General features: G+C 46.3%; 2 protein-coding genes across 2 annotated transcripts in view; both read right to left on the bottom strand.

The window, feature by feature from the left end:
* Positions 1-297: 297 nt before the first annotated feature.
* LOC114591095 (uncharacterized) overlaps positions 298-13,247 on the bottom strand; it is a 56,212-nt gene continuing 43,262 nt past the window's right edge. Inside the window, exon 9 of the mRNA XM_077923204.1 lies at positions 298-1,305. Coding sequence (XP_077779330.1) covers positions 631-1,305 — 675 coding nt within the window. The 3' untranslated portion in view covers positions 298-630. The remainder of the gene's footprint in view (positions 1,306-13,247) is intronic.
* Positions 3,871-10,562, bottom strand: LOC114592230 (zinc finger protein 213-like). Its single transcript, XM_077923408.1, has 4 exons — positions 10,426-10,562; positions 7,836-8,351; positions 7,578-7,659; positions 3,871-3,992 (listed from the first exon to the last, which is right to left on the bottom strand). Exons 1-4 carry the CDS (start codon positions 10,480-10,482, stop codon positions 3,976-3,978), a joined length of 672 nt encoding a protein of 223 aa, XP_077779534.1. The 5' UTR covers positions 10,483-10,562; the 3' UTR covers positions 3,871-3,975.

Raw genomic sequence — 13,247 nt, forward strand, 5'->3', positions numbered from 1 at the left:
CATTGCCAGTATAAATATGTATATTTCCAATGAGGAGACTGAAGGCACGTCTCACACAGAAGGGCATCTCTGGAAGACATTGCCGGCCTATAACGTCAATACCAGTCAACAAAGACAATATTGAGCTAGATGGATCAATGCTCTAACTTGGTATAAAGTAGCTTCCTAGGGAAAAATAAATCTTCTTAAAATTTACCCACTAATTCAGCTATTGATTTAATTCTCTGATATGTCCGCAAAAATTGCAAGCTCACTTCTGGACCACGGTGTTGTGTCACCAACTAACTGGAAACAAAGATTGCTTGAGAACTTTAATAAGACAACAGATCTCTGCCATGGCTGCAAAACAGCTACAGTCAAACCTCGGTTGTTGAACACAATCTGTTCCAGAAGCCCATTCGGCTTCTGAAATGTTCCAACAACCAAGGCGCGGCTTCTGATTGGTTGCAGGCTGCGTTGACATTCAGCTTCTGAAAAACGTTCCAAAACTGGAGCATTTACTTCCACGTTTTCATCATTCGGGAGCCGAAGCCGAAGCGTTCGAAAATGGAGCCGTTCAGGATCCAAGGTTTAACTGTATTATATTCGAGTTTGACTTTAGAGCGAAATTTATCTCTCTCGAATTCCTTTTCATATGTCCACTGTAAGGATTTCAAAGGAATCCTGGAACAGCTCATCTCCAATCTCCTGTACGATTTCCCCCGAGTGCGATTTTTGTGTGTGACAAGTGAGGTGTACCTTCCGAGTGAAGCTCTTTCCACACTCCAAGCACTGATAGGGTTTCTCCCCGGTGTGGATTCTCTGATGACAGCGGAAGTTTGTGCTCCTGTTGAAGCTCTTTCCACATTCCAAGCATTGGTACGGTTTCTCCCCGGTGTGAATTCTCTGATGACAAGCAAGGTCTTTGTTCAAGCGAAAGTTCTTCCCGCATTCCAAACACTGATACGGCTTCTCCCCTGTGTGGATTCTTTGATGGCAAGTGAGGTCTTTGTTCAGAATGAAGCACTTCCCACAGTCCAAACATTTATAGGGTTTCTCCCCTGTGTGAATCCGACGATGAGACGTGAGATATTTCTTCTGGCTGAAGCTCTTTCCACACACCAAGCACTGGTAGGGTTTCTCGCCTGTGTGGATTCTCTGATGACCGCGGAGGTTTGTGCTTCGAGTAAAAGTCTTTCCGCACTCCGTGCATTGGAACGGCTTCTCCCCCGTGTGAAGGATCTGGTGATAAGCAAGGTCTCTGTTCAGACTGAAGCTCTTTCCGCATTCCAAACATTTGTATGGTTTCTCCCCATTGTGGCTTCTCTGATGGTTTGTGAGACTTGCACTCAGTCTGAAGCTCTTTCCGCACTCCAAGCATTTATACGGCAGCTGTCCGGTGAGCGTTTTGCTCTTTTTGCATCTGTCTCTTTCCGATGACACCTTTGGGAGTTGGTCACGATTATGCCGAGTTTCCCATTCGCTGCCTGCTGTAATGAAGACAGGGAAAGTGATAAGAGCTTGGGGAAGAAATTGAGCCTCCATTCACCAAGCAAACAGAATGACACTTTGCAATAAAGGTCATTGCAATATACGGAAGGCAAATTTTCACACATTCTCTTGACTGGCATTTACTGGCAACTGGCATATATTGCAGGATGAGAGTCTAGATGACACTGGGAGTCCCTTCCAATTCTACAATTGTGGTGTAGTGTGGTGTAGTGGTTAAGAGCGGTAGTCACGTAATCCGGGTAACCGGGTTCGTGTCTCCACTCCTCCACATGCAGCTGCTGGGTGACCTTGGGCCAGTCATACTTCTTTGAGGTCTCTCAGCCCCACTCACCTCACAGAGTGTTTGTTGTGGGGGAGGAAGGGAAAGGAGAATGTTAGCCGCTTTGAGACTCCTTAAAGGGAGTGAAAGGCGGGATATCAAATCCAAACTCTTCTTCTACAATTCTATGATTGTAATTTGTTATTGGGGGGGCTATTGGGTTGTTGTTTTTATTTTTATTATGTATTTTGTGGTTTTATATCTTGATTTTATTCTGTGGACCGCCCTGAGACCCCTGGGTATAGGGCAGTATATAAATTCTAATAATAATAATAATAATAATAATGATGATGATGTCGAATCCCCTCCAATGCAGGGATCTTTTCCCCAATGTGGGGCTTGAACCCACAACACAATTAGATTAAGAATCTCAGGCTCTACCAATACAGAGAACTGTCCTCATGATGTTTATGGAGCCTGTGTGGTGTAGTGTAATGGTTAGAGTATTGGACTCCAAGCCTCCCGAAATTCCCTGCAACTGGTATGCTATAAACCTAAGAACCGAAACTATTAACGGAACTGTATGGAACAACCTTCCATTTACAGAGCAATATATCCCCTTGAATTACATACCCAGCACATGGAACCTTACGAAAGGACAATACGAGTGGACTCTCCGTGCCCTAACCATAGCAAAAAGACTGATACTGATGAATTGGGAAAATAAAAATGCGGCTCCCTTCTACGATTGGATTGAAGACTTATACAAACTCGCAACATACGAACAACTTGCATATAAATGCAGACTTGCCATGGGCAAATTCAATGATATTTGGAATTCATTCTTACAAATACTGTAATAGGTCTGAGATCTGGTGAAGTACAATAACGACCTTGTAAAGTATACAGTTTGGGGTTATTTTCCCTCCCCCCCCCTTATTTTCCCTTCTACATGGGTTCTGCTTCTCTTCTCCTTTTTCTCCCTTTTATTTACGTCTCACCATGTTTAGTGCACATACACTGTATTTTTCACTCCATAAGACGCACCTGACCATAAGACGCACCTCGTTTTTAGAGGGGGAAAGCAAGAAAAAAATATATTCTGCGCAGAGCATGTAAGCGGCTCTCGCTTTTCTTGCTTTAAACCCTTCCGTCCCTCCTCCCTCTTTGCTGAGAAGCCAGCAGAGCAAGAGCAGTAGCTGCGGAGCGCCTCTTCTGCTGGCTTCCCAGCAAAACAGGATGAGGGATGAAAGGGAGCCCTTACAGGGGAGCGCTGGGCAGAAACTGGCAGTAGCTCTTGCTGGCTTTTCCGGGAGGTGTGGGAAGGGACAGAGGGCTGCCCTTCTCCCTCCTCGGGGAAAAGCCCCCAAGAGCCGCACACACGCTCCACGCAGCTCTTTAAAGGGAGCACTGAGCAGAGCCTCCCGCCTGCATTCACTCCATAAGACGCACACACACTTCCCCCTTTTAGGAGGGAAAAAGTGCGTCTCATGGAGCAAAAAATACGATAATTATGTACTTTTTGAATGTTCAATAAAGATGTTTAAAAAAAGAAAAGAAAAAGAAAAAAAAAGAACATAAAAAGTGTCTGCTGGATCCAACATCCTGTTCTCACAGTGGCCAAAGGATGCCTGTCGGAAGCCTGCAAACAGGACCTGAGGAAAGGGCAGTCTCGCCTCGCAGGGTTTCTAGCAACCGGTTTTTGGTAGCACTACTCTCTCCAAGTTGTGGAGGCCGAGCAGAGCCATAATGGCAGTCTTCTCCATGAATGCTGGACCTGGATGAAGTCAGAGACCTGGGTTCAGCTCCCAGCTGAGACAGCATGCAGAGCCGAGACTGTTTTTAAATGTTTTCCTTAAAAAAATAAGCTTGCAGTCGCTGAATTTAATGTGACTTACTTCTGAGTAGACATGGTTAGAACCATACTACCAAAAATATGGTTGGAGGGTGGAAATGTGCAAAAGAAATTACGCGTTCCTTCTTTTCGCCAATGTGACTTACTTCTGAGTAGACGTGGTTAGAACCACACTACCCAAAATATGGTTGGAGGGTGGAAATGTGCAAAAGAAATTACGCCTTCCTTATTTTCCCAGCCAGGGAAATAGGGGGCCTTACCAAAAGAGGCCACCATCCCATAATTCTCCTCCATAACTTCCCTGTGTAGAGCTTTCTGGTCAGGATCCAGCAGAGGCAACTCCTCCTCCGTGAAAAACACAGCAACATCCTCAAACGACACTGGACCCTGGAAAAAAAAGAGAGAGAAAGAGACATTTGCAGCTTTATAGATCACATAAAAGATTATCTACTAGCTGAATCCAAAAGTCTCGTCCAGGAAAGGGAGCTGGATATTATCTTGCATAATTTGGGGGTGGGGAAAGACATTTGCCGCCTTCCTAGCAGTGGAGACTGGTCTATTTTGGAAAATGGGGTGCTGCCCTCCCCAACAATCCCAGTCTCTCCTGCCTAGGTTAGTTAAAACTGAGGTGGAATAGCAAATTGACCTCCTTCTCCTCCTTAGTCCCAATGTTGCAGGGAGGATGAAGAATTAGTTCGAGCTGCCTGTTATTGACTCTGCCATCACCGGCTGTTGGGCTCCCTGCCTTCTACCCCATATATATAGTTTTAAATTTAACAACAAGAGTCTCCTTTACATTTGTATCTTTCATTTCGACTTCCCTCCACTCCTTCTCTGGTTATGTAGTGAATTCGTTTAATTAAACTGTACCTCCCCCATAACGTCTTTTAGATAGATAGATGATAGTGTTAGAATTCCTGCTCCATGATTGCAGTCATGGGATTGTTGTCTTTCACATGACAACATGTGGTACCTCGGGTTAAGTACGTAATTCATTCTGGAGGTCTGTTCTTAACCTGATACTGTTCGTAACCTGAAGCACCACTTTAGCTAATGGAGCCTCCCGATGCCACCATGCTGCTGGAGCCCGATTTCTGTTCTCATCCTGAGGGAAAGTTCTTAACCCGAGGTACAATTTCTGGGTTAGCGGAGTCTGTAACCTAAAGCGTATGTAACCTGAAGTGTATGTAACCCGAGGTACCGCTGTATATGTTTTGACTCCACAGAATGGGAAGTGACGGAGACAGGATGTTTGTGTCCCTGTGTTCTGTGAAGTGGGACTATTGGCCTTTGTTCTTTTTCGCTTTGCTGTCTGATGCTAGAGAGAGAGGGAGCCATGTTGCAGTGCTCCGTGTGTGTTTATATGTAAATAGATTAGCCAAAATGCTGAGTCGCTGAGGTCTGTCACACGCATGATGCGCAAACTCTGCGGATCCCTAAGTGTGCTGGTGTCGGTTAGCATTGGTTGCTGTGATGTTCGGGCTGAAGAAAGCTTTTGAAGCTCCTGAACAAACGACCAGGAGGGAAAGAACTTGCCAGTCAGGCATGTGTCACTGCCAGGGTCCTACTCGAGTGTAGGCTGAACTCCTGACAGATAGATGATAGATAGATAGATGATAGATAGAGAGATCTTCTTTCCCAGCAACTGCTTGATTTTATATTAATCCTGCTAATGTATTTGGCTGTTTACAATGATTCTTTTTTTAAAAAATCTATGTAACATCCCCATTCTTTAATAAAAACACTTGCTTTCTAATAATAATAATAACAAAATTAATAATAATTTATTATTTATACCCCCCCCATCTGGCTGGGTTTTCCCAGCCACTCTAGGCAGCTTCCAACAGAATATTAAAATACAATAGTCTATTAAACATTAAAAGCTTTCCTAAACAGGGCTGCCTTCAGATGATTTCTTATCCCCATAAGTTTTGCCATTTCTGCATATTCCATTAATTTTGGCTGCCATTCTTGGTAGGGACGGTATCTTGCTTCCATCTCTGCGCATAAAGCATCCTGGCTGGTGTGCTTGCATACATAAATGCAGTGGTACCTCGGGTTAAGAACTTAATTCGTTCGGGAGGTCTGTTCTTAACCTGAAACTGTTCTTAACCTGAGGTACCACTTTAGCTAATGGGGCCTCCTGCTGCTGCTGTGTGATTTCTGTTCTCATCCTGAAGCAAAGTTCTTAACCCAAGGTACTATTTCCGGGTTAGCAGTGTCTGTAACCTGAAGCATATATAACCTGAAGCGTCTGTAACCTGAGGTACCACTGTAGTTTCTTCCGGTTTTTTGCTATATCCTGTCCTATTATCCCTCAGAGAAAGGCTTCTGTTTTTTAAAAAAATAAACCCCCACCCACTAGTCCTAAGGGGTACCAGCGACCACTGCGTCCTCACCTGCAGTTCTGACAGAAGCAAAGACTCATCGAATTGTAGAATTGGAAGGGAACCCGAGGGTCATCTAGTCAAACCCTCTGCAACGCAGGAATCTTTTTGCCCAACGTGGGGCTTGAACCCTCAACCCTGAGATTAAGAGTCTCATGCTCTACTGACTGAACTATGCAGTTAAAGAGAAGAACAGAGGTTCATTCTAGGCCTAAGGAGGCAAGAGGGGTGGGGCAGAGGCAGCCAGCAATATTTCTCCATACCGGCCCAGCTCCTGTGTCTGCTGCTTCTCCTCCAGCACACAGAAGAGTTGACCGAGTAAGCATTTCTGGTATCGCTCCATCGCCTGTCAGAGACAAAGATGAAAGGAAGTCGGTAGGAGGTGCTCATCTCAGTTACAATGCACATCTAAGTTACCGTATTTTTCGCTCCATAAGACGCACTTTATTCCTCTTAAAAACTAAGGGGAAATGTCTGTGCATCTTATGGAGCGAATGTGTGGTTCCTGGAGCTAAATTGCCGGAGTGCGGCACACTCCTGAGCTGCTCTTTGGGGCTGGCGGGGGAAACCCGGGCTTCCCCCTCCAGCCCTGGGAGCAGCGGGCAGGCTGCGTGCAGATGCAAGCTCCCAAGCCGCTCTTTGGGGCTGGCGGAGGAAACCCCGGGTGCCGGCAGAGCAACCGGGGCTTCCCCTGCCAGCTCCGACAAGCCTCCGCAGGGCAGCAGGGAGCCTTCATCCCACTGCCCTGCGGAGGCTTCGCACGGCTATCCCTGGCTTTTGTGGGAGGTGGGGGAAGGGACAGAGCGCATGGCTCTGTCCCTTCCCCCACCTACCAGAAAAGCCCCCAAGAGCTGCGCTCCCTTTAAAGAGCGCACAGCTCTTGCGGGAGGAAAGCCAGTAGGCTTGCTTTCGCTGAAGCCGGGAGGGCAAGTGGGATCGGTTGCTCTCCTGGCTTCAGGGATAGCCCCGCAAAGCCTCCTGAGCGAAGAGGGAGGAGCGCCCCCTCTTAGCTCAGGATGCTTTGCGTTGCCTTCTTATTTCTTGTTTTCCTCACCTAAAAACTAGGCGCGCATTATGGTCCGGTGCGTCTAATAGAGCAAAAAATACGGTGCATGTGGGTGCTACAAAAAAAATTTAGCTGTTGCATGCATTTCTGGATGTTTATACCCATTTTACAGGTCGTTGGTGTGGAAACAACTCTCTCCCCATCTGGGCTCTTGGACACAAACATACCAAGCTTTTCAGGATTATGTCATTCTTGAAAAAGAAATAAAAAAAGATGAAAGCAGCCCACAGATTTACAGTCGTACCTTGGAAGTCGAACATCTTAGTTCCCAAACGTTTGGCTCCCGAACGTCACAAACCCGGAAGTCACTGTTCCGGTTTGCGAACTATTTTTGGAAGCCGATCATCCGACGGGGCTTCCAATTGGCGGCAGGAGCTTTCTGCAGCCAATCAGAGTCTGTACTTTGGTTTTCAAACATTTTAGAAGCTGAACGGACTTCCGGAACGAATTTCGTTCGACTTCCAAAGTATGACTGAATTGTATAATCAATAGAGGCAAGTCCACCGCCTTCTCCCTTACCCAGTGACCTCGGTCTGGTGTCCAACAGAATCCTCTCTGCCTCAAAGAAATCAGGAACTGCTTTTCCAAGAAGAACTTTGACCTGGAAGACAAAAGTGTATTCAAACAGAGAACGGGGAGAAGGATTGCAAAAAGAATGGCAGAAGCCAAAGCTTGAGGGGTGCTGGCTATTGGATGATTTCTAGGGAAAGCTGGGGAATCAGTCGAGTTTTTAAGGATTCTCAACACCTTGGAACTACCAGGATGAAACCCTCTCACCTGTTGCTCTAACTGCTTCTTCTCCTCCGCCTGACTCAGAAGGAAACCTTCGGCCAGGGCCACCGCCTGGGAACTGGTCTCCGCTCCACATTCCCTGACCCAGTTCTCCATCTCCGGGGGGAGGACAGCCAGGAACTGCTCCAGGATCACCAAGTCCAGGATCTGAGTCTTGGTGTACTGCCCTGGCTTTAGCCAACGACAGCAGAAATCGTGGAGTCGGCTGCAAACCTCTCGGGGTCCCTCGGCCTCCTGGTAGCGGAACTGCCTGAAGCGCCGGCGTTGAACGTCCGAGCTGAGGGTGTCCTCCTCATCCATGTTTTTCGGCAGTGTTCTTTCCCAGAATTCCCCACTGATAAGGGGGCCTCTTCCTCCTCTGTGAGCAGCTGAGTCTTCTTCTCCCATCGTTGATCTGTGCTCCAAGGAAGCCTCTACGAAGGCTGAGTGGTGAAATCTGCCTTCTTCTGCCAACGCCTGTCTCCAGGCAAAGAGAGACAGAATTGGAGGTTCCACCACGTCCTGCAAAGCCAAAAGATTTGTTTACACAAATTATTGCGCTGTGAGAAAAGAGATTTATGTGGATGACTCCAGCCAGCAATCAAGTTTCATTCTAGGAGAAAAAGCAAAACTCGAAGAGGAGCTAGAGATTGGAAGAGGAGGCTGCTCTGTCTCAAGGCCACAAACCAAAACCTTCGATCTGGTTCTGGGTGAGAAGATGCAGCAACTGGGCACCACAGTTCAAGAAGGACACTGACAAACTGGAACGTGTCCAGAGGAGGGCAACCAAAATGGTCAAAGGCCTGGAAACGATGCCTTATGAGGAACGGCTAAGGGAGCTGGGCATGTTTAGCCTGGAGAAGAGGAGGTTAAGGGGTGATATGATAGCCATGTTCAAATATATAAAAGGATGTCATATAGAGGAGGGAGAAAGGTTGTTTTCTGCTGCTCCAGAGAAGCGGACACGGAGCAATGGATCCAAACGACAAGAAAGAAGATTCCACCTAAACATTAGGAAGAACTTCCTGACAGTACTGTTCGACAGTGGAATTTGCTGCCAAGGAGTGTGGTGGAGTCTCCTTCTTTGGAGGTCTTTAAGCAGAGGCTTGACAACCATATGTCAGGAGTGCTCTGATGGTGTTTCCTGCTTGGCAGGGGGTTGGACTCGATGGCCCTTGTGGTCTCTTCCAACTATGATTCTATGATTCCTAGTCATGCTGCATGATCAAGTATTTATTCTCTCCTTTTCTTGCTGTTCCTCTTAAGTCCCCAGTCCTCTTTTGCCATCGTTCCTCCCCCGGTACCTCATGGAATCATAAAAAGTCAAGTATTCTGTACCATGACATGGGCAGGTTTGCAACTGTGTAAAAAAACACAACGTTAAAAATCAGTTAAAACAATTTATGAGCTGAAGAATAGGGCTGATTGTTAATATACTGATAGATATAATCTGACATATACCAGGTGTCAATGGCCTAGAGCATCCTTTCTCAACCTGTGGGTCCCCAGATGTTGTTGAACTTCAACTCCCATCACCCCTAGCTAGCAAGGCCAGAGCTCAGAGATGATGGGAGTTGTAGTCCAACAACATCTGGGGACCCACAGGCTGAGAACCGCTGGCCTAGAGTAAAGGAGACACCTGGGTGGGCCAAGGAGAAAGGAAAGAAGCTTCTCCCCCCCTTCCTTTGCAGATGCTGATGGAGAGGGGTGCTAGATGGGCCAGCTGCTCAGATAACCTCCCTATGGGGTGAAATGGGCCATGTCCTCTGCATTCCTCTTCTCTGCATTCTCCACCCCCCACACACACATAACTATTGGGTGTAATTGTTATTTTTGTTCTTATTGTTAAACAAATTTGTATAACGCCCTATACCCGCAGGTCTCAGGGCGGTCACAGCATAAAATCACAATATAAAAACACAAAATAGATTACAGTGGTACCTCAGGTTAAGAACTTAATTCGTTCCGGAGGTCCGTTCTTACCCTGAAACTGTTCTTAACCTGAGGTACCACTTTAACTAATGGGGCCTCCCGCTGCCACCGCCACGCGATTTCTGTTCTCATCCTGAAGCAAAGTTCTTAACCCGAGGTACTATTTCGGGGTTAGCGGAGTCTGTAACCTGAAGCGTCTGTACCACTGTATTATTTATTAAGTTTATACACCGCCCTATACCCAGGGGGCTTCAGGGCGGTTCACAGAAGAAAATCAAGATAATACCACAAAATACCTAATAAAAATAAAAATAACAACAACATCTCCCCCCCCCATAATGAAAACAGAAACAAACCCGCCCCAATAACCTCCCTCCCCAGAACATTTTAAGAGAGCATTGTATGTCAGTGGAGAGGGGAAATGTCAATGCCACCCCACACCTCCCTATGGGGGGACATGCAGAGGGGTCTGTCCCATGCCAATGCCCACTTCCCTATGGGAATAAACGGGGTGCCTCCCCTACCCCCTGCCTCCCTATGGGGTGAAGCCCTCCATCCCTGCACCCCCAACCAGCGGGTTCCTCCATCCCCTTGACCCCCCACCTGCCCCGCATCCCCCCAAAGCCCAAGGGGGGATAGAGGGGGGCAGAGCAGAGCGACCCACCAGAGCCAAGCCCGGCAGGGAGGCGCCCAGGCAGCCCTCGGGGAAGACAAAAGCCATTTTCCCCCTCCGGGAGGGGAAGGAGTAGGAAGGCAGGAAGGAGCACCGCCAGGAGGCGCCCTTGCACCCCCGCGAGCGCCGCCCTTTCCTCTCCCTACACCCGGAAGAAGCTGCCTTCCGCTCTAGGAACCTGGCTCCGCTTGTTTCCCTTAACCCTTAGACGCCCACGCGATGCTGCCTGCCTCCCAGTAGGAAAGGAAAGAAAGCACACGCGGGGGGGCGGGGGCTTATCCTTTGGCCCAAACGCTGATCTTAAATATGATTTATTTATTTATATATTTATTATTATTCCGCGCCCTTCTGGGGTATAATAATAATATTATACCCAGCCATTACTGTATTATTATTATTATTATTATTATTACCCACTCATCTGGGTACGAATAATAATAATAATAATAATAATAATAATAATAATAATAATAATAATAATAATAATAATATACTCCAGCTGTTGTTGTTATGATTATGATTATTATTTCCTGCTCATCTGGGTACATATAATAATAATATGATACTCCAGTCATCATCATCATTATTATTATTTCCCCAGCCACTCTGGGCGGCTTACAGGACATATAAAACATAATAAAGCACCAAACATTAAAAACTTCCCAATACAGGTGTCTTCTAAGAGTTTATGTAGTCCTAAATTGCATACCCTCCAACATTTCTCCGATGAAAATAAGGACATCCCATTCCATAATAAGTTTACTATTTATGTCTCAGCCACTCTGGGCGGTTTCCAACATATATAAAAACATTATAAAACATTAAACTTTTTTTTTAAAAAAACAAAAAAAACCCCTTCCCTATACAGGATTGACTTCAGACGGCTCAGGGGTCAGATTACTCCATACCCTCCGAGGTTTCTCCAATGAAAATAGGGACGTCCTAAGGAAAAGTGGGACATTCCGGGATCAGATTACAGACCGGCATGGGCTTCTCTAAATCAGGGACGTCCCTGAGACACTTGAAGGGGCGAAAATTATGTGTATTTGTGGGGGTTTTTGGGTGGGGTGGGGAGAGTCTCTCCTGGGGGCTCTGGGTAGTATTCAACTTGGTCCTACTCAGAATTTTTGTTCTTATTTTTATTATGTGTTTGTGCTTTTTATATGGTAACTTTCTCATGGAATCATAGTTGGAAGGACCCCAAGGGTCATCTAGTCCAGCCCCCTGCAATGCAGAAATCTCAACTAGAGCATCCATGTCAGATGGCCAGCCAAACTCTGCTTATAAACCTCCAACGTTGTGAACTGCCCTGAGATCTACGGATGAAGGGGGATATACAAATTTTAACAACAACCTTGCAGAGCCAGTGTGGTGTGGTGGTTATCAAGTGCTGGACTAGGACCTGGGAGACCCGGGATCAGATCCCCTTAACTCAGCCATGAATGAAGCTCCCTGAGTGATCTTGGGCCAGTCCCTACTGATGTTCAGAGTTAGGAGACAGAAATCATATATATATATATATATATATATATATATATATATATATATATATATGTTTTGGTGTCCTCGGGTGTCTTCCCGTGTAAAAGTTGGGGTGTCTAGGCGACGTTTCGACGAGGTCTCACTCGTCATCTTCAGGCTGGTGCTTTCGGCTTCTTGTTACTGGAACAGAGCAGGATCTCAGTGTTTGAGTTCCTATAAATACTGTTGAGGAGGTGTGGTGTATAGCCTCCAATGTTCTGGGCAGAGAGGAAGTTCCCAGGCTAGTGTGCCTTTTCTTCTTTTGTTCCTTAATTACTTGAGGGATATCTTGAGTGATTTCTTGAGTGATATCCTGAGTACCACTTAGGTGGGTCATTAGGTGTGGATTAGTTGCTAAAGCCTTTGTGTCTTGACCTCTTGAACTTTGTGAAGAGTTTTTCTGAGAAGATGGCTGTACTGCACTTAGTTGTGCTCTGGCTTGGCTTCGTGTATAGGGGCGAGCTGTGGTTTTGTTGCCTGTGCCAGCCAGATCTGTGTAGGGATTGCAGGGGGGTGCAGCATCCGGAGGTGCCACCATGGTTTGGCTACTGGATGGTGTCTGTAATTTATCTGTGGAGAGGGTCTGGGTTTGGGTCTGGTGTGGTTGATTGGTGATGGCGTTCTGTGTGCCTCTGGATCTGGTGTCAGTTTTTGTGGGGAGGGCTAATTTCCAGATGTCTGGCAAGCGGGATGTATCGTCACGCTTGTTCATGTTGTGAGGGTGTTTCTCTATCTCGATGGCTTCCATGATTATTCTCTTGTGGTGATGTTCCATGTTAAAGAGCAATTTGGAATCTGCAAAATTAATTTCGTGTCCTGTTTCTTTCATGTGTTGGAAAAGAGAGGAAGTTTTTTCTTCTTTTTTGACGGCATTCTTGTGTTCTGCAATACGTGCATTTATTCGTCTGTTTGTTTGTCCAATGTACGTGGCTGGGCAGACTTTGCAGGGTATTTCATAGACCCCTTGGTTTTCCAACTGGATTTTATCCTTGGGGTTTCTGAGGATATTGGCTATTTTTTGGTTGGTGCAAAAGGCTGTTTTGATATTGTGTTTATGGAGGATTTTGCTAATTTTATCTGTAGTGCCCTTGATATAAGGAAGGAGGGCCATGCCATTGTTTTCTTCTGTGTCTTGGTTTTTGGGGGGTGTTTCTTTTTGGATTAGCTTCATAACCCTGTTTTGCTGGTATCCATTGGCAATTAACACATTTGAGAGATTCTGTAACTCAGTTGTCAAGTGGTCTTTGTCAGCCAGGCGTTTGGTTCTGGAGATGAGAGTCTTGGCTACGGAG

Source organism: Podarcis muralis, chromosome 2, assembly GCF_964188315.1.
Source record: "Podarcis muralis chromosome 2, rPodMur119.hap1.1, whole genome shotgun sequence".
In the NCBI taxonomy this organism is placed as follows: Eukaryota; Metazoa; Chordata; class Lepidosauria; order Squamata; family Lacertidae; genus Podarcis; species Podarcis muralis.